The 20,983-nt window shown below is 38.2% G+C and overlaps 1 protein-coding gene across 1 annotated transcript in view; it reads left to right on the forward strand.

Moving 5' to 3' along the window:
• The window catches only part of IQCM (IQ motif containing M), a gene marked incomplete at both ends in the record, with an annotated part of 278,350 nt that overhangs the window by 18,784 nt on the left and 238,583 nt on the right, over positions 1 to 20,983 (forward strand). Inside the window, 2 exons of the mRNA XM_079770258.1 lie at positions 4,010 to 4,092; positions 6,854 to 7,121. Coding sequence (XP_079626384.1) covers positions 4,010 to 4,092; positions 6,854 to 7,121 — 351 coding nt within the window. The remainder of the gene's footprint in view (positions 1 to 4,009; positions 4,093 to 6,853; positions 7,122 to 20,983) is intronic.

Here is a 20,983-nt window from a genome sequence, read left to right on the forward strand (position 1 = left end):
CTGGCCATCTTGTAGTGGCCATCTTGTGTCCACATGGGGGCAGAATCTTTGACTACATGGGGGCAGCGATATTGTGTGTTGCAGTGATGATCAATCTGTATATTACTCTTTTATTAGATAGGATAGAGGCCTGGTGCACAGGTGGGGGCCAGCTGGTTTGCCCTGAAGGGTGTCCCGGATCAGGGTGGGGGTTCCCTTGGGGTGTGGGGTGGCCTGAGCGAGGGGCCTGTGGTGGTTTGCAGGCCAGCCACGCCCCCTGGCAACCCAAGGGGAGGCCCTGGTATCTGGAATTTATTTTCCTTCTACAATTGAAACTTTGTAGCCTGGAGCGGAGCCAAGCCTGGGGCTCCGGCAGCCATTTCTGTGGCAGTTAATTCACCTTCTACAATTGAAACTTTGTAGCCTTAAGCGGGTGAGCCCGGGCAGGGTGTGCGGAAAGCTTTGCTTCCCCTGTTGCCGGCAGCAACCCTGGCCTGCTCTCTCAAGCTCCATTCTGCCCCATTTGTTTGAATTTGTTTACCTTCTATAATTGAAACTTTGTAGCTTGAGTGGAGGCTTAGGCCTGCAATGGCTATGGAAAGCTTAGCTTACTCTGTTACCTGGGAAACCTTGTTCTCTGTGGCTGTAGACATCTTGGATTGGGGTTAATTTGCATACTCGCCCTGATTGGCTGGTGGGCGTGGCTTGGCTGGTGGGCGTGGCTTATGTAGCAGAGTGATGGTTAATTTGCATATTACCATTTTATTAGAGAGGATAATGTAAGAAAATGTTTTAGGTTAGTGAAATAATTTGGCACTAGAGATTCACTTTCTTTCCCCATGGAAATGCTAATATTTGCAGTCATGTTTTAGCCAATTTAAATATGACTATTTCAACTTCTTCATGAACTTTATCATAAAATATTTGTTATAACAATTTTTTTTCCTATATGGGGATTTGGTAACTTGAAGAACCCATAGTATGAAGATACTTTATTATTTGTAAACCTATCACTAATAAGTTTTGATAAAAAGAGCTATAATAAGATGAGATTCATTCAAATTAATTTAGAAAGTTGAAATTTATTTTTGTGGTGTTGGAAAATATGAGGACTGATGAAATTAATCACATAAATAGCCCAATGATAGTAATACAACAATAAATATGGTAATAATGATTGTTCACATTTATTGAAAGCTTATTATGTGCTTGGTGCTATGCTAACTGCTTTGTAACCAAGTCTAACTTTATTCTCATAAGTCTGTGAGATATATTATTATTATTATCATCCTCATTTTACAAATGAGAGAGTGAAGGCTAAGACAACAAAATAAGGTTCATGAGCAAATTAGAATTCAAGACCAAAATAGTGTGGCTCAGGAATAAGAGTTCTTAAAAGTCATTATATCCGCTATGGATATGTATTTGCAAATAAACAAAGACTTAATTATATTTTTTAACAGAGAAGGAGACAACCTCTTCTTAATAATTAAAGTTATAATGTGCACTTGAATGTATAAAAGCTGCATGCTTATATCCTTACCCCATTCTGAACAAAGAAGCAAAGATTATTAACTGGATGGATTCTTAATGCCAAAGTTGTTTACTTTCTTGTGATTTCAGATTTATTTGTTGAATATACAGTATACATATGCTTGGAAATCATAAAAATAAAGAACAGACTTTATCTTTGTCTTTTCCAAGGAATTGAAATATGAATTATTTTGTGCTGCCTTGAGAATTTAACTCTTTGGTTCAAACTGATTTTTAGTTACAGGAGAAAATTGGAACAGGTGCTACAGCACGTTAAATGACAATGAAGGCTCAGGACGGACTGCTGACTTGGAGTCAGGGTGTCAACACACCTTCAGTGGATCCATCTCAGGATCCATGTAAAATTGCTGTCTTTTGGTGCCTGCCATTTTTTGTCCCTTTAATACAATCACAGGCCTTGTTTTTTTTCAGGAGCCTCAAGACCTGACTGTGTGGGTTCACTGTTGCAGTACCTAGATGAGTTGGAATTTCCTTACTGGCTCCAAGAAGACCATTAGTGTTGGCAGAATGTACACAAGCTCCTCCCCAGTTCACAGGCGATAAGTGACTTTGGAGGATGGGGAAAATCAGACACACTAGTCAGCAAGAGCCTAGCTAGACAGAAAAGGCTACCTTGGGAATTTAACTCCTCTGTCAACGTCTAATTTTTAGATATGAAGGGGGAAATGAGAATGACTTTACCAGCACATTAAATTACAACAAGGGTGCAGGATTGCTGGCTTGAAATGAAAATGTCGTAGTCCATTCAAGCTGTTATAAAATATATATAATAGGGTGGTTTATAAACAAGAGAAATTTATTTCCCACAATTCTGGAGACTTGGAAGTCCAATCATGATGCCAACCATTCGATGTCTGGTGAGGACCTGCTTTCTCATTGACGTACATCTTCTCACTCTCAGCTCACATTAGTGGAAGGAACTACCTACCGCTCTGGGGTCTCTTTTATAAGGGCACTAATCCCAATTACAAGAGCTCTACCCTCATGACATAATCACCCCCCAAAGGCGCCACCACCTAATATCATTACATTAAACATTAGGTTTCAATACATGAATTTTTGGGAAAGGACATATATATTGTTTGTAGTGTAAAGTGTTGGTGAAATACGAGTACTCAACTATGGTAACCAGCCCAATGCTAGAGGATTCTCTAGTACTTACAGGGAGTCCATTGCATCAAGTAAAGAAGCAGATGTGTAGAAAAAGCAAATTTAGGAAACCAGCATGGCTGTGCAACTTGAGAAGACTCTTAGGCCCTCTGCATCTTAGAGCTTTGCTGTAAATGAAGACTAGATCATCTCTAAGGTCTTGTCTGGAATGAAAAGATGGTTTTTATAAAGCTACATTTCCACCAAAACCCAGTGACAATCATTTCACATATTAATAAATTATATTGACTATTGTGTGTCTGATACGTGGCAATAATGCAATTCTAAGTGATTATAAGAGCCGTTTAGTCAAAAGAGAGGAAGTAAGCAAGGACAAGTTGTGGAGTCACACCTTGAAAAGCTCACTGTCTTTTTTTCCAGGAAATTAAATAGACTAAGCAGCCCAAATAGACTAAGACAGTATCTAATTATGGTTTTGATTTGCTTGAAGATGGAAGTTTAATTGCTTAAATTTGCGCAGGTGAAAAGAAGAGAGAAAAAAAATCTTAATCCTAAGAGTACTAAAGGAGGTAGAGTTATAGAAATGAAGAGCACACTGACCAGACTTAAAGCTAATTTAAATGGGTTATGTGACTTAATTTTACTGACTCCAGGTTAAGAGGAGAAAGCTAAGAAACACTTTTAAATGTCACAATCAGCAGATGATAAAGAAAATATAAGGCGGAAATCAGGAATAAATAAGAATGATGTGTTCTATGTAGGTACTATAAAATTCCATATATAATTCTAGAGGAAAAAAATAAATTAAGAATCTAAGGCACTTATAAATGAAATAAGAGTTATTATAATATTATTCATTTGTAGGTGTGTATATTTTTATTTTAATCCTATTCCTATTTAACAAACCTATTGAGTCTTATGTTTCAGTTATAATTTAATCAACATGTTTTATGAACAGTTGTATGAATTATTCATCAAGTATAGAGAACACAAATAAACAAGATAATTTTTGTACCCAAATCATGCTGTTGTATCTTCTGTATAGTAACATTTTAAAAAATTTTAGAACCATTTGAGATTTCAATTTTGAGTGCTTTCTTTGGTTTCCCTGAATTTTAATAATTTAGGATAATTTATCACTCTGACCATTATAAGCTGATTTTTTAAAGAAAAATATTACATTAAAGGAGTATTACATTAACTTCTTTGCATTCTCTTATAAGTTACAGTTATAAAACTCACTTTTTAATAATGTCCTGCAAGATTCATAACTGTCCCCAAATTTTAATATCTTAGGTTTGTCATTTTTTTGATTAAGAAAGTACATTAACTACAATATAAAAAAGTTTTTCTGTTTTTATTCTAGGTTCTGTATTAGAGATCTCCAACCAAGATTTTTTTCAGGAAGCAAAATCTCTCATTGCCCAACATTATGAGAAAATAAATGAGGTTAATGCATTTATCTAACATTATATTTTTCTGGAAACTAATAACTATTATTTTATATTGCAATGATCATTTCAAATGATTGCATGAATCCCAATAGATTTTGAATAGAATGCAGAGAAAATGAAATCCTTAGTCGTAATAAGAACTGATTTCATATTGCATTTAAAAATTAATTTTTTAGCTATACAGATTATTTAATTATACAGATGTACTTAATTTGCACACTTAATTCTTCATTTTCATAAATTTGCTTTTAATGGCAGTTATAAGTTATTTTCCATCATCTATAATCCTAGTTTTTTTAATTATTACTTTATTGATTAAGGTATCACATATGTGTCCTCATCCCCCCCATTCCCATCCCAAACCCCACCCCACGCATGCCCCCACCCCCCTGTTGTCCGTGATCACTGGTTAGGCTCATATGCAAGCACACAAGTCCTTTGGTTGATCTATCTCCCTTATCCCCACCCTCCCCTACCTTCCCTCTGAGGTCTGACAGTCTGATCGATGCTGTTCTTGTTCATCAGTCTATGTTGTTCATCATTTCCCCTAGATGAGTGAGCTCATGTGATACTAGAAATACACTTATAAGAACCGAAAATGAGACAAGCAATAATGGTTATGCTGAGAGGCAAATGAATCAGTCTATAGTGAGTTTCTTTCTGGGCCAACAGTTCTTTTGAGTCCCAATGTCTATGTCAAACAGTTCCTTATGTGTACACAACAGCAATGATATTTCAGTTCTGGATGGTGAACAAATGGTGGTAATGCAGGTCCGACCCTCTCTGGTTTGTGTGTGTCACTGCAGGTTGCCCTGCACACTTAATTCTTAATGTTGTCTTGATGAATTATAACAAATATTTGGATTAAATATATCACATAAATATCCCTCTTTAAACAGTATTAGGTAAAGCTAAACTAGAAAATATGCTGTGAGATGTCTCCTCTATGTCCCTGGCATGACATGCTTATCTGATCTCCTACCACGTCACTTAGCATTAAGATGTTTACCAGTCTGATAGCTTCTTAAGGGTAGTGACTGCCTTTTTTAAAAATGTTGGATCTCCAGCAATAGGCATTGTGCCTGGCACAATAAATATCTGTTGAATGGCATAGATTTGGAAGGCCAGGGAAGAAAGGATGAAAAGAAAAGAGATGGCAAAGAGACAATAAAGGGTGAAATTTTGGAGGACAGTCCCTGAAGAGGAGATGCAAAATTTGGGGGAATGGCAGCTATTGTGATAAAGGGGCGTTCGGGGCGATAGGTGAGGGAAGGGGATCTTAGAATGATGCACTTTGTGATCACTGTCCTAGTCCCTTTTGAATACTTTTTAAATCAATGTATTTTAAATAAAGGTAAATATTTTTCAATGCTTACTGTGGAGGAAGGGGATTATAATTTTTACATGTCTCTTTTGAATGGTCCTCTCTGCTGAAACTGGCCATAGGTGTTTTTAATCTTGTAATCAACATTGTCAATATTGCTTAATTGTTTCCTTTAACCAAAAACATACTTTAAAATTATATTGATTTCATTAGTAGGTACATGGGATGAAAACTTCACAGTCTTCAGAGTTAGATAAATATGCCTTAGAACCCTGACCATGTTTAGAGTTTAATTTAATAACAGCTTAACCTTTTGCACTCGGATGTCGAATGTGACTCGACACGGTTAGCATCGGTAGCAGCTCTTTTTATACTCTTGGAATGTATCAATAATTTGAAATATAAAAAAATCCAAATAAATAAGTTTGTATGAAAAGAAACTCCAGTTTTTTATTCTACTGCCACGCTTTGTAAAATCTGGGGTATTTAAAAAATTAAATCCCGAGTAGGATAAAGGAATCGAGAAAAAAGCAAGCGAGTGCAAAGGGTTAATAGTCCATCTTTGCATAGAAGACATAATATCTTCTTATTGGCATGTTGATTTGGCAACAATTTGAATTTTTCTAAATCTTTTTATGGGCCAGAGTATGACTAGCTTGAAAAAGTATGATTGTTTGAACAATTACTTGTCAGATACCTGGGACTGTATTATTTTTCTATTGCTTAAAATTAAGAAGCATTTATGTTATTGAAATTACTTGAAATACATATCCAATTATGAATATTCTTTTCATTTTTTATAGTTTAATGCATTTTAATAGCAAACCTACAGAAACAGCACAGAAGACAGACAACATTAAAAGCATGTACTTGCATATAGGACAACTCAGAAAAGCATAGTGAATGGATTTAAGGCATTTAAGTGATTAAAATGATCTGAAATACATATCTAATTATTAATATTCTTTTCTGAGAATCTACCTCTATTTATGAGCAATTATTCATGGTTCAACAGATAAAGAGCTTTGGGGGTGTAAGCATTTTATGGACATTTGAGAATTTTTCAAAGATGATTGAAAATAAATTCTAATATGTCTAGTTGAAAACTTCTATCTTAAAATAGACTTTAAGATTATATTTAAAAATATCACATTTGAGAAGAAAATTACTATTTTAAATTTACATTTTTTTGAAGTGGAATGCAATCCTCATGCCTGTGAAGTACCTTTTGAGAACTACATTGGATAACATCTGCTTCATTGCAGCACTATCATATGCTTTATAGTAAATGTCTTATATGGTAAGGCACTTCGGCAAATGTGTTTAGAGTATATAAGTTTATTACTGTCTTAATAAAATTTATTATATACTTTTATTATACCATTAATATGACAATTAAATCTAATTAAATTAATTTTTGTTTTATTCACAGAACAAAGTTCAAGGTACTTCTATAAATGTTTTTAGAAATAAACACCAAAAACCGAGACCTGGAAAATACATACCTTCAAAGATTAAAAAAGACGAAATATTTGATATGGTTCAAGAACTCCAGATAGCACACAAACATATTTATTTTCACAAAGATGTTTCCAAGGGGGAATGTTTTGAGGAGCCCCCTCAACGAACTTCTTTCAAGGAGTCACACATGTTTCATGTAAAAGAAAAAATCAAGGGATATGTAGATCTAATTGCAAAAGGTAAGTTTTTGGTGGAGCAAAGAAGTTCAATAAACTTACAGGCAGAAGTGTTTGCTTCTGGTGTGTTTTTAATGGACTTCCCTTGTTCAGACAAAAATCCAGACTTTACATTTTAGCAATGAAAGATAGAGAGATAGAGAGGCAGGATTAAAAGAGTTGCTAACCTCTGGGGGCCACCTGGAATCGAGAAGAGAGCATCCTCATGTGAAAGGGGAATTGAGAGGAGCACTGCTGGAGGTTACATCTTTCCACGGAGTGATTCTCCTTCTAGTGCAAGTCCTCAGATCCCGGTTAGTTCAGGGTTAGGAGTGCAGTCAGAGGCGCATGGCTTTGGATTCTGTTGTTGAGCAGGGTTAGTAGGGTAGGCAAGCTATTTGTGAGTGTGTTCCTCCAAAACCCTATGAGGATTTGTGGAAGTTATAGGTTTTTTTTTTTTCTTTAAGACAAATTGTAGTAAAGATTTATTCTCTGTCAAGAACTTGGTGAGGTTGAACCTGAAGGTCCATTTAAACAAAGTGATATTTTCTTGAGATTAATGGCTGGAATACATGACTTCTTAAAACATATTTTTAGTTATAACTATTTAAAATGCATCTACATTTTCCCTTCGTTATTACTTCTTATGCTATTCATTCATTTTAAGTTTTGTCTTTCATGCAATGCCTGCTCTGTGCCAGGCACTATGTTGGGAGCTGGAGAAATAAAGATTAAAAGGCTCAGAGAGTAATGGGGTGGGGGGAGGGAGGCGGTACACACATAGGTAGTTTCTTATCATACAATGTGACAATGGCTGTAATAGAGGTGTGTGCAAAGCATTATGGAAACACTGAAACATAACCAGCCAAGTGCTGGAATGAAAATTTCTCAGAAGGGACCTCATTAGAAATGGGTTTTCAGGAGAAGTTTGTTAGAGGTAGGATGGAAATAGGAGAGGCCATTTGGAGTAGTGGCAGTGAAATAATAACACCCTAAAGGATGAAAGAATGTGATGTTTTGGGAAAGGAGAGCTATGGAAAGAATTGAAGTTGGGAAGATGGGTGAGGCTAGATTTTGAAGGTAATGCAATATGAGGTCTAGTACTTGAACTTAAGTGTAATGGAAAGCCAATGGTGATTTTAAAGTTGGAGTTGGAGATGGGATGATGCATGAGCAAATCTGTCTGAGAGAAAAGTAAAACTGGTAGCAGGGGCTCAGGAGAGCATGAAGTATGGAGGAGTGATGTTACAGTAGCATTTCTCACAGTGTAGTCTTCAGAACACTGGTTCGGAGTGACTCACCTTGACAAAAGGGTTATTTGATTAGATATGTTTGAAAAAATTGATTCAGTTCTTTAAGATTCATATTGACCATTAATATATTAAAATATCTGAGAAATACTGCAGAAAAAAACCTGTCTACTGTTTTTAATGTGGCTATTCTCAATCTAATTAAAGAATTCCTAAAGAACAACATTGCTGTCTCTAGCCTGAAAAACTAAACAGATAGCATTAAATTGAGATAGGAATTCAGAGGGAGAAGCAAATTTTGGTCCGGTGGAGAAAAGGATGGGGAAAATAATGAACCTGTTAGTTTTGGACCTGTTAGGTAGACATCTATGTGGAGATAATGATTAGAAAGTTGGAAATAGAGATCTGGCACTTAAGAGAGAAGTAGGTGAAGACTGAAGAGGAGTACCCAGCAAAGGATGTGGGAGATCAACAGCTGGGAGGGAAATCAGGAGAGTATGAAATATGTTACTCATACTTTGGTCAAAGAGGAAAGCTCATCCATTGTCCCAGGAGGAAGTCAGGGGCATGAGCACAGACACAGGGTGGTTGATAAATTAGGGGGTGAGACTGCTTCTGTTGTTTTGGTGAAATTAAAAATGAGGTTTTCACCTGAGGATGCGATGCAGAGTGCTGGAGTTTTGAGGAGCAGAGAGGAAGGTGAAATAGCCATAATCTGGGCAAGTATGGAAGTGCATGGACTATGAAAAGATAGTTTGCTATGAAAAATAAACCCACCCCACCCTTTTTTAAGAGAAAAGAGAAATGATTGGGGAGTGTCAACAAGGATCAAGGAAGAAAGTGACTTTCTCTTTAGCCCTAAAGTATGGGAAGGGTGGGGAAAAAGTTACTTCTAGAGAGAGCTGCTGAAGAAGCTGTATCCTTAGGAAAATAAGGGTTGTTAGAACAAGAAGATAGGGGAAGAAAGGAGAACATAGCTCGGATATCAATTTAGCTGGCAAAAGATCTGGGGTTTCCTAGGGCATAGTGAAGAATCTGGGGAGGTGATTCAGGGAAGGAAGAAAGGTTGTGGGTCTATGGAGACTAAGACAAATAGCAATGAGAATGAGAAGACTAGTTCTGAAGGCCTCTTAGAGAAGGTGGGTAATCTGTGCCAATGATGGTCTCTTTGGGGGATTGTTCCCTTCAGCAGGTTATCTTGAAGCCAAGGATGTTGGGGATGAAGGTTTTTTAAGAGCACAAGGAGGGCAGTGGCCATCCAGAACATCCTACCATAGACACTGTTGAAGTCAGAGACATTTTACTAGGAACCTCTGCATGTGCTCCCCTAGATAGCTGTGGAGTGCTGATCCTAGAGTTTATGTGTGAATTAAAATTGCAATTTATTTCTCCAAGTTCTTATCTCAAAAAGCCTAGATTAGGTCTGTAACTGGAATTGATTAAAAAAACACATTCTCAATATTCATTTCACTGTGAATGGAAGCATGATCTAAGATATCTGGCATTAATTCCAGAACTTGATTAAAGTTTGTGAGATTAGAGAGAAAAGTGAGTCCTGTGTGTGTGGTATATGTATGTACCTTTTGCTCCTGCTTCACTGACAAACTCATTTGCATTATCTTCCATAAGTTGAACATTTTATGTGAGAACAAGCCACACATATCTTAAATTTGATCTAAGAATATCAACTTTAAAAATATACCATAACAATTATGATATCAAATATCTTTATATTTGTTTTTGTGCTTGCATAAAATGCATACTCATCTTTTACTTAATAGAACAAAATCGGAAAAAAGTATCAAATGATTTCCTCTTTGAGTGTATAGGTATTCTACAGCACTGCGTAACCAGTTTATATTGCCATGCTGCCAACAATTTATGAATCTTGATTAGAAATCACATATAAAAATCAGTTTTTATAATATATATTAAATATTAGTTTATAGTTACACATACACACACACATATATATATACATATACATATATGTATATATATTATCTACTTATTCATTCCCTTGAAAACAAAAAATACTGAGGTGCTATCGTAATTTATTTAAATTCAAAAACAGATTTTTATTAAACTTCATAATATTCATGTCAAGCAAATACATTTAGGGTTACTATTGGATTGTTTTCTAACCATTTGGAAAGGAGTAGATGTGTGTGTGTGTGTGTGTGTGTGTGTGTGTGTGTGTGTGTGTGTGTTTGTGTGTGAGAATGTGTGTGCGTGTGGGTGTGTTCTTTGTTTTCCAAATAATAAATCTCTTCCTTAAAATATAAAATGAAGTCATCATGAATTTTAATAATGCTTTAAAATAATTACAGGGCTAGAAAGCACTTGGAAAAATCTGTCAGAAAAAATGACTTTGTGCTGTGTTTATTTTTTTGCTCACAGTGGTGGAAGCTTACCAAGCAGGTTTTTGATTAACAATTTTTATAAAATCTATTTTATATTTTAATGATTTTAAGTGTATGGATAATATTAACAAACATTACTCTTTCCCACAAAATTACTTGGAGAAATTTAAAACCAGCTCTTATAACAATTTATAAGAGCTGTGGAAACTAGAGTTTTTTTTAATGAAATGGAAAATTATATTGAATTTGGTATTACAAAATAATTTGGGAAACTTGAAACATACTAATCTTCCCCCATGTATAAAAACAGCCTCTAATTGAGGAATTTGAAAATGACAGAATAAATTTGGGATGTCTTTAGTGATCATCCCACAGAGAATTTTGCAATTGCTTCTCTGCTTCTCTTAGTTTCTTTCTGGTTTAGATTGCTATGTTTCTTCCTATTTCTTGTCAGGAATTTTCTTTTGCTTGCCTGTGTTCTTGAAGAAAGAACCTAAATAGAATTTTAATAATTAGCAAATGAATAGCATTGTGATATCTGAGTGATAAATGTCTCGAACACAGTCATTTCTTCTTTATGCTTTTTCTCTTTTTGTACTGACCTGGCAAGCTCTGACCTCAAAAGATGTAGGATGGAGACACAAAGTAAGAGAGGAGTCCAATTCTTTTAGTAACAACATGTTTACTACACTGAAGTAGCCACTATGTTCATTAACATTTAATAAATTGATAATATCTTAAAAATGAAAATCATTAACATCTTATAAAGGATTTAGAGACCATTGAATGGCATTCTTTTTACCATCTTCCTTCTACTAATTCTATTGTTAGTCTAGAGGACAACTTAGGGAAATAACAGAAATCTTAGGACTAGGTAATGACTTGCAGAGATTTTCTGATTTAGTACATTTGTTCCATGTTTTGCCTTTGACAAGAACATAGGCAGGGAAGAGTTAAGAGGCCAGTGAAATATTTTACAGTGGGCAGGGGTCCTTCCTAGGACTTTTGTACAGAAGCTTTATGTATGAGGAAATAATACCATCTTCTCCTAGGAAATATGAATCAAATATGAATCATTGCTTCCTAGAAAAGGTTTTCTGTGTGTAGTGAAAACCTTCTTCAGCAGAAATTTATTGTTTTTGGCTTTTTGGCATCCATAACAGCTCTCTGGTTTGACCTTGGGGAAATACTCCTTCCACCTTAAGTCTGTGCAGTGTGGGGAGGGCTGTCACCCCAACTCCTAGCTCTAGGGTGGACATGTGATTCTGCTTACCCAAGGAGAAGAGCTTGTTCTCCTGGCCACAGTGATTGGATGGAGTGATTGGGCTTAAACCAGCAAGTATGAGGTGAGTTTAGAGGCATGGGATTGTAGAATCAAGTCAATATGATAGAGTAAGCTGAACAGAGCAGAGTAACCAAGTCCCGAGGACATTGTTGAAGCTTCAGCCCCAAGCTTTTCTGAGGACAAACTTCACTTGGACTATCCAGTTTAGGTGAATCTGTGAATTATCCCCCTTTGAGAAGGCAGTATGGTTAAATGACTCAAAACACGGGAGTTCAACTCCCTAGACTCAAATACCAGTTTTTTTTCCACACTAGTTTCTTTAAACTAATTTGGCTTTCTGTTGGTTTTCTCTGGTAGTCTGATGGAAACATTGTAGAAAAATTTTACTTAACGTGCCACTTTGACACCTCGATTTTGGACATCTGGCTTCCAGAGATGTGAGAGTATACATTTCTATTGTATTCAGCCATGACGTTTTTGGCAATGTGTTATGATGGGCATAAAAATCTAATAAAGTGGACTTCCAAAAGTAAGTTTCAATTATAGGCATCATTTAGAAAATGCCATTCCTTGTATAATGAGTGTAAAAGTATAATCAATAGGTTAATTGTTTCAACTTTCATTTCCTCATTTATACATTTATTCAGCAGCTATATAAAGCTCCTATTTGAACTGGATGCTGTGTACCATGGTCCCCGCCCTGATGGAACTTTCAATTTAGTAGAAATTCCCTCCCTCTCTCTTTAAAAGCATAGTAATTGTTTTTTTGTGGTGTGTGGGGACCAGAGTCATACTAAATAACTGCCCTTTTCCTTCTGAATTTGGAATCAATTGAATTGGCAAATGAGATTAAAATGCTCAATTTCTTACTGACAAAGCCGATGAGAAAATATTACCCTGGAAAAGTAACCTTATGGCTTGTTAATCCTCTTCCAGAATTCAACCCATTCTTCCCATCACATGCAGCATTTGCAGCAGCCACACTCCGCCCCTGCCTCCTGCACAAAGCATCACAGGCCCTGTAGCCAAGCCTTGTGCAGAGGAGACTTGCTGCTTGTTCTGTGCTGGCAGCCAGGAGAAGCTCAGGGGACTAAGCTCAGCCTGACTCTCATAGTCAGAATGAAGACAGGGATGGGGAAGGCAGGCCTTTTATTCTCACAAACCAGAGTTATGAGCCATTCTGGCTGGCCATAACCTCATGTCTCTTGTCGGTCTGAACTAAGAGAAAGTAGGACTATGGGGATGATCCCCAATGGTATATCTTCCTGCCAGAGGCCACTAAGAGTAGATGTTACAAACAACTTGCAGGGTTTGCCTGTAGTCTGAGGTTTACATACCTTTGGGCTTGGAAAAGGAACAGCCATAAACTGGGTATTAAGGTAATTAAATCTTTTACTGGGTGTAATTTCCTCCTAGCAATGCTAGAAATTTTGGGACAATAAAAAATGTGCAAGCCATCAAACACTTCCTGCCTCTCAGTATGTGAAAGTTGGTTAACCCTAATCATTAACATTTGTATTAATTTGAACTTTTTTTAGTCAGAAATATCACTAATATGCTAATTAGTAAATCAAGTAATCTTCATTGTAAACATTTGAGGCTAAACTTCTTGTTAAAATCTTAGTTGTCTTTCTGAGACAATACATTTCAGAGATTGATATCCTATATAATAAAGAGGTAATCTGCAAATTGACCATCACTCCAACACACAAGATGGCCGCCCCCATGTGGACACAAGATGGCCACCACAAGATGGCCAGCAGGGGAGGGCAGTTAGGGGCAACCAGGCCTGCAGAGGAGGGCAGTTGGGAGCAACCAGGCCTGCAGAGGAGGGAAGTTAGAGGTGACCAGGCCTGCAGGGGAGGGCAGTTGGGAGCGGCCAGGCCAGCAGGGGAGAACAGTTAGGGGCAATTGGGCCAGCAGGGGAGTAGTTTGGCGTTGATCAGGCTGGCAGGGGAGTGGTTAGGGGTGATCAGGCTGGCAGGCAGGCAGGCGAGCGGTTGGGAGCCAGCAGTCCTGGATCATGAGAAAGATGTCGACTGCCCATTTAGGCCCGATGCCAGTGGGATAGGTCCTAAATGGGCAGTTGACATTCCTTGAGGGGTCCCAGATTGGAGATGGTGCAGGTTGGGCTGCAGGGCACACACCCCCCATGCACGAATTTCATGCACCTGGCCTCTAGTGTTTATATAAAACTAGAGGCCTGGTGCACGGACTTGTGCATATTGAAAGGAAATTAATTAGAAGCAATATTTTAGTGGCTGGGGAGGGAACAGGAGATTGGTTGGCCGAGGAGGAACCAAGGGAGGGCTCCAGGGCGTGTGCAGCAAGCTAACCTGCCTGTTGGAGCATCTGCCTCCTAGTGGTCAGTGCGCATCATAGCGACTGGTCGAATAAATGGCATATTAAGCTTTTATTATATAGGACTAGAGGTCCAGTGCACAAAAATTCATGCACTGGGTGGGGGGGGGGGCGGAGTTCTCTCAACCCAGCCTGCATGCTCTCACAATCCGGGACCACTCGGGTAGGGTCCAGTCCCATTGCAGCATGGCTCTGGTTCCCTGGGCCTGTGCGCCAGCAGGGAGGGACCCAGAAGCCAGTCTGATTGCAGCATGGCTCCGTTCCCACAGCTCCCTCCTGCCGCCATGCCATGGACGGCCGGGGCCCACAGCTCCCTCCTGCTGCTGCGCCGTGGGCAGCCAGGACCCAGGACTGACTCCAGCCATGTGGCCAGGACCCAGGACTGACTCCCATTGGGCCGGGTGAGACCCTAGCCTGGTGTTTGGTCATCCATCTGGTCGTTTAGGTCATGACAGACCCTGTTTTTTTATATATTAGAATAAGCAGTCACTAACTTAATTGACTTCTCTTTTTACTATTTTGAAATGGAGTTTTTAAAAGTAGACTTCCATATAAACAAAAGAATGTGGTTAAGACAGTAACCCCATTTCCAATAAGAGAAAATCTTTTGTCATTTTGAGACTACATTATTAATGTGCTCCCCTAATTTGTCCCCCTGCCTCTGGTCTCAGCCTGAATTAATCTTTAAATAAAGTTAGGCCAGAGTGATTTTGTAAAATGTGAATCCTACACTCTCTTAAAATCCCGCAATGTTTCATTCAGGGCTTAAAGGATAAAGAAGATAAAGTTATGTGTTTTATGCATCTTAACTATAAATATTAAAAAGTTGATTAACCATTAGAGGAGAAAGACTGAATTATCTTTCTATTCTTTTTATAGAAAATATGAATTTTTTGTTGCATAAAGAGGTGACTAAAGAGCATATAGCTAAATAAGTAGGGAAATGTATTAAAGAAGTGTTTCTGGTAGTTAATTAACAAAAACATTATTTTTTGTAGATTTTATCTTGTGATTATTGTCAATTTTTTAGAATTTATTTGTGGTGATAATCATCTCTAATTATAAATATTCACATTCATACCTCATTTTGTATTTATGCTTTTATAGACATGTCTTTAGTGTGACTCCCACAGTTTTATAAATTTTAGTCCCCAGAATATCTGGATTCAGTGATGGAGAGAAAAAGTTAGAGAGAGGAAACCCCGAAGCTATTGTTGTGAAGTAGACATAATGAGATGGTGACTTGGTTTAGGGTGATGGCAAGTATTTAGGTTTTGGGTTTGTTTTAAAGGTAGAACCTTCAACAAGTTTGCTGATGAGTTGATTATTGGATGTTATTGAAGAGAAAGAGAAGAGTCAAAGATAATCAAGTCATCAGCAAATTTCTGTTGAAGATTATACCTTTTAAACAAATTCAAAACCTAAATGCTGTTGTCCTAAGTTACTGAGGATAAAGTTTCCACTTACCAAGATGGGGATGTCTATAGGAGGAATAGATATGCTTCTTATGACCAGGAATTAAGCTGTAGTCATATGAAGTCTGACATGTCTGTTAGACACCTAAGTGGAGATATTAAAAGTAAGTTTGTATTTGAGTTGGGAGTTCATGGCAGAGGACTAGGCTCATGTATCACTTTGGGATACCGTATCCTATATATAGTATTTAATGCCTGGAAGGTATATGATATGCCATACAAGTTAGAAAAGTCCAATAACTAAGCCATGGAATATTTAGAGGTGAGGGGAATGAGGAGAAAATAGCAAAGATGACAGAGAAAGGAACAGTAAGAGAGGACGGAAAAAGCAAAAAAAGAAAAAACCCCAAAACAAACAAACAAAATCCCAAACAGGAGACTGAGATGAGCTGGAAACTGAGTGAAGAAGGTGTTTCAAGTATGAAAGAGAGACTAATAAGATGTGTCAAATTCTGCTTATAGATCAAGATTAGGACTGAATGTTGACATTGAATTTAGTAACATGAAGTTCAGTGAGGACCTCCACATCTGCTGTTTTGGTAGAGTAGTCAGTTTAGAAGAGATTGGGCAGAGAGAAAGGAGACAAGTGTAAGAATGATTTCAAAGTGTTATGTTACACAGGAGAACACAGAAATTGGGTACCTATTAGAAGAGATGAGAGAGATCAGAGAGAGTAGTTTTCTTTTGTTTGTTTTAAGATGGAAGAAATGATAAAATTTCTGTTCAGAACAATCAAGAGGAGAGGGAAAAATAACTAATAAAGGAAGGAGAAAGAATAATTGCTGGGAGCAATGTCCTTCAGGTGAGAGTGGATGAAAACTGTTGTACAGGCAGAGAGTTTGGCCTTAGATTAGAATGTGGATTATTTTACCCTCAATAATGAGAGGACACACCAAGTATATGGATACAGATGCTGTCAGGAGGGTAGCTTTGGCGGTCTCCTTTGATTGCTTTCTCAGTGAAATGCAAAGCAAGGACATCAGCTGAAAGAAAGCTGAGGGGTGGAGGGAGGTGTTGGAGGTTTAGAGTCGAAAATAAATAGAGGGGAGAGTGAACAGACAATGGCGTTGTGCTGTGATTCATGTAGCATTAAGGTCCACTTGGGTTCATATTAATGACTATGAAATGAGATCAATCATGTTTCTGTTTTATCCCATCACATTGACTATGCAAATCACAGAATAGGCAGAGACTAAAATTCAACTAGAGTTTTCTCAAATGAAGATGACAAAATGAGGGTGGGGCAATGGAGTTGAGAGTCCATGAGAGAGAGTGGACATAGGATTAACTTTGGAAGGTAAGCTGGCTAAGAGATGAAGGTGGCAAGCAGGAGTGATATCAATGAGTTGCAGATGCTGGTAATGGTCAGAGATTGTTGATGATAGGGAATAACCTGAAAAAATAAAAGGTGCTGATTAGAGAGTAAAATGCTTAAAATTGAGCTCATCAAGTAGCAGTGATGGGTAGTGAAGTGGATCAGGGTGTGAACTTGATCAGAAATGGCTCTTTGAGGGGAGATGATAGTTTCTTTCAGCTTTTTATAACCTGTACCTCAGCGACCCACAGGTTGAGAACCGCTAGCAGGGTCGCCTAAGACCATCGGAAAACACAGATATTTACATTACAATTCATTAACAGTAGCAACATTACAGTTATGAAGTAGCAACGAAAATAATTTTGTGGTTGGGGGTCACCACAACATGAGGAACTGTATTAAACAGTTGCGGCATTAGAAAGGTTGAGAACCACTGCACTAAATGCAAAGAGTGGGAACATAAAGTACAGCTGGGTCTCATAAGAACTAGAAACTGAGGCTGCCCTCTCAGTCTTTTGAGGACCACTTGTCTCTCATCCTGCTTCTCAGGGTGGCTCTGCTTTCCTCCCAGATAGGTGTCTTCTCCTCATCATACACACAGACCAACATGGTCACCTCACCTTCTAAGTCATATTTCTGGCAGAAGAATATGATGTGCCTAGGATGGGTTAGGTCCATGGTCGGCAACCTGCGGCTCGCAAGCCACATGCGGCTCTTTGGCCCCTTGAGTGTGGTTCTTCCACAAAATACCTGGCCTGGGTAAGTCTATTTTGAAGAAGTGGTGTTAGAAGAAGTTTAAGTTTAAAAAATATGGCTCTCAAAAGAAATTTCAATCGTTGTACTGTTGATATTTGGCTCTGTTGACTAGTGAGTTTGCCGACCACTGGGTTAGGTGATCCCAAAGCCACAGTCAGGACAGGAGTGATGGTGATAAGGTGCCATTATGGTTATGTCAGCCCAACCTCTCAGAAGAATCTATAGACCAGGAGAGTGGCTTGTGGGGAGCAGGCTGCATGGGACAGGCAATCCCAAGTACGTCATCTTTTTATGAGAAAGGGGATCAGGTAGAAAATAGCAGGTCCTATTTTATTAAGCAAAAATATTAATGCATTTAGAAGGACAACATATTTTAGCTTCTATAACTTTTTATCTTTTGTTTTGTTTTAATAGAAGTTCAGTAGAAGACAATCCTATTATCAACTAGTTAATATTGGTTATTTTGCTATTTACCATTACTCTTAGCAAACATTGGCTGATCATTATCTTTATAAACTTATTTCTATTTCCTATGATGAGGCCAACTAGTCAGTTAATTTGTACAAGGACATAGCAGGATAAGTTATTTTTCAGGCCAAATATTAAAAACACACACACAAAAAATCCTTTTCATAGTTCTCTACTACAGAGGCACTGTAAGGATAGCTTGGGCAGTAGCTTCACACGACATCAACAGTCTTGCAAGAATAGTGGACAGTGTTCTTATTGCCATTTTAGAGGGGCATTAGGTACTCCTACTATTTGTAGCTCCAAGAACATCTCCTGTCACATATGTTTGCCTATGTATTGATCTATATGCCCTGCTAGAAAGTAAACCTTTAGAGGGCAGGGATCTTTTCTCATTTGCATTTGTATGTGCCTGAACATACAAATGTTGGGCTCATTCAGAATTTGAAAGATGTTCTATAAATATTTGTTGAATACTGACTGGAATGAAGGGGGTGTGAGTGCAAGTGTGTGTGTAAGTTGCTAACCAGGTTTAAGCAAGCCTGGTAGCTTTTCAAATTATTCCAGGTACCATGTGGACACTTCTGTTACAAGGTGCTGATTACTGTGTTACACCTTAAAAAAGCGTGCACGTGTGTTTGTGTGTGTGCGCGCGTGTGTGTGTGTGTGTGTGTGTGTGTGTGTGTGTGTGTAGTGTGACAGTTACTGTAAAGAATAAAGAGATCTATTGTAATTACTGTCTGGTGTATGTAAAACAGCTGCTGCCTGAGTTATTCAGTGTCCCAGGCAGTTACTTATTCCCCTGGCCTGCATGGATGCCTCCAAAATGATCCTGTCACACAGCGTGTGTGTTCTGGCATCCCCTCTGAACACTGGGGAGCCTGCAGCCAAGGGTCTATTAGTGCCTGAAGTGTGGAACGTGTGACATTGATCATCCCCTCTCTGAGCTGGCACTGCTCTGAAGCAGCCTGAGAACCAGGGAACGAGCCCGCTGTCAAATCCATCTGGTTGTGATCCCCGTGCACTTAATGAATAAAAACATTATTTTAGAGAAATTTTATTTGTTTAACTATTCCAGAAGTTCAGTGAGTACTCTGACTATACCTAGGATGGATCCAAAAAATGCTTCATGTAGTCACTGTAGAGACATTCATGAAGACATATAATGTGTGACTGTTACAAGTTTAATAGGTACTTGTAAGTACTTCCCATGTGATTGAATTGATGGTCGTTTCTACTTGAGTTCTCAGTTTCCAGCTATACTAAGCCACTAAGTGTGGCCTTTAAGTAGAATTCAAAAATAGATGGGATACCTGGTTGTAGCTCTATAGATAAATGACCTTTACTTTTTCATTTCTCAGTGAAATGTTGGAAATCTCTATATATCTCTACAAGCTGATTCGTGGTTTTTAGGAAACCAAAAATGCTTTCACTTTTCTTCTATTGGAAGTCAATTAATGGAGAAGAGGACAGAGGAGCAAAAAAAAAATAGCATATATTGAGCATCTACTACTTATTAGGCACTAGTAAAGCCATGCATTTTCCAAAGTCTTGCAAGATGATCTATTATTAGTTGCATCTTACAGATAAGAAAACTCAGGCTCTGAGAGAGACATGCTCATGCTGGTGTCATGGAGAGGAATGGCAGAACCGGGATTGGAGATCTCTCTCGGATGCTAAAGCCTGCACTCTCTCCCCTCATCACCATGCTACATCTTTTCCCTCAGTGGTGTTTGGAGCAATTCGCTGTGCTTGGGGGAATGAGGGTTTTCCAAGTGCTCTGAGAGTGTGGAAGGGCCACTAAATCTTTTTCTAAAGCATTGCATGCCTTGAGAAAGTCACTTTTCATTACCATATTTCAGTTTGCCTCATAAACCTGATCAGATCTTTCCTGCTCTGGAAGGCTATTCTATTTTCATGAAGAGCTATGATGTTTCAGAAAAAAAAAAAAAGGTGTTATTGAAAGTGCCCAACCGCATTCTTAGGTAATAACGAGAAAAACGCCAATGTCATTTATGTCCTGTAGCAAACGAATGCTCTCCTGGTTCTCCCAAAGATGTCCCTAAGTGCCCGTGTGGTTTTCAGCAGGTCCTCATCGCCGCATCCTGTGGATGCAGACAAGGACTACCAGGGAGGGGGGCAGGTAACTGGGCACTGACTGCTCGTGCGGCTCAGCGGTGAAATATTCTATTACTGCTGCTGCTTTCATGTTCCTGTATGACCAAAGCCACAATTTTAGAGGCATTTTAGAAATTTCAATGGAAAAGAGGGGGCTACTGTGCGAGGGATTGAAGAGATCAAGAAATCCCAGGAAATGAATATATTTTTGCTAGTAAGTTAGAAAAGGTAGCTAGTGTTACACAGATATGTGAAAGGCTAGAATTTGCAATAAGCAGTTGCTTCCCTCCCTTTTTATTGTGAAAATGGTGACTGTTGCTACCTCTACTCAGAAATTCCTCTCTAACAATACCACCTTTGTTAATGGGAGCAGGGTTGTTTTCTTGAGTGGGAAGGGCAGCAAGAATGTGGGAAAGAATTGACTGTTTCTTTGAAAGAGTGGAGGGCATGATTACTTTGCTGGGCCAACAATAATGAAATGCCCCAAATGGCCAT

The sequence above is a fragment of the Cnephaeus nilssonii genome (genome assembly GCF_951640355.1).
Source record: "Cnephaeus nilssonii genome assembly, chromosome: 5".
Lineage (NCBI taxonomy): Eukaryota > Metazoa > Chordata > Mammalia > Chiroptera > Vespertilionidae > Cnephaeus > Cnephaeus nilssonii.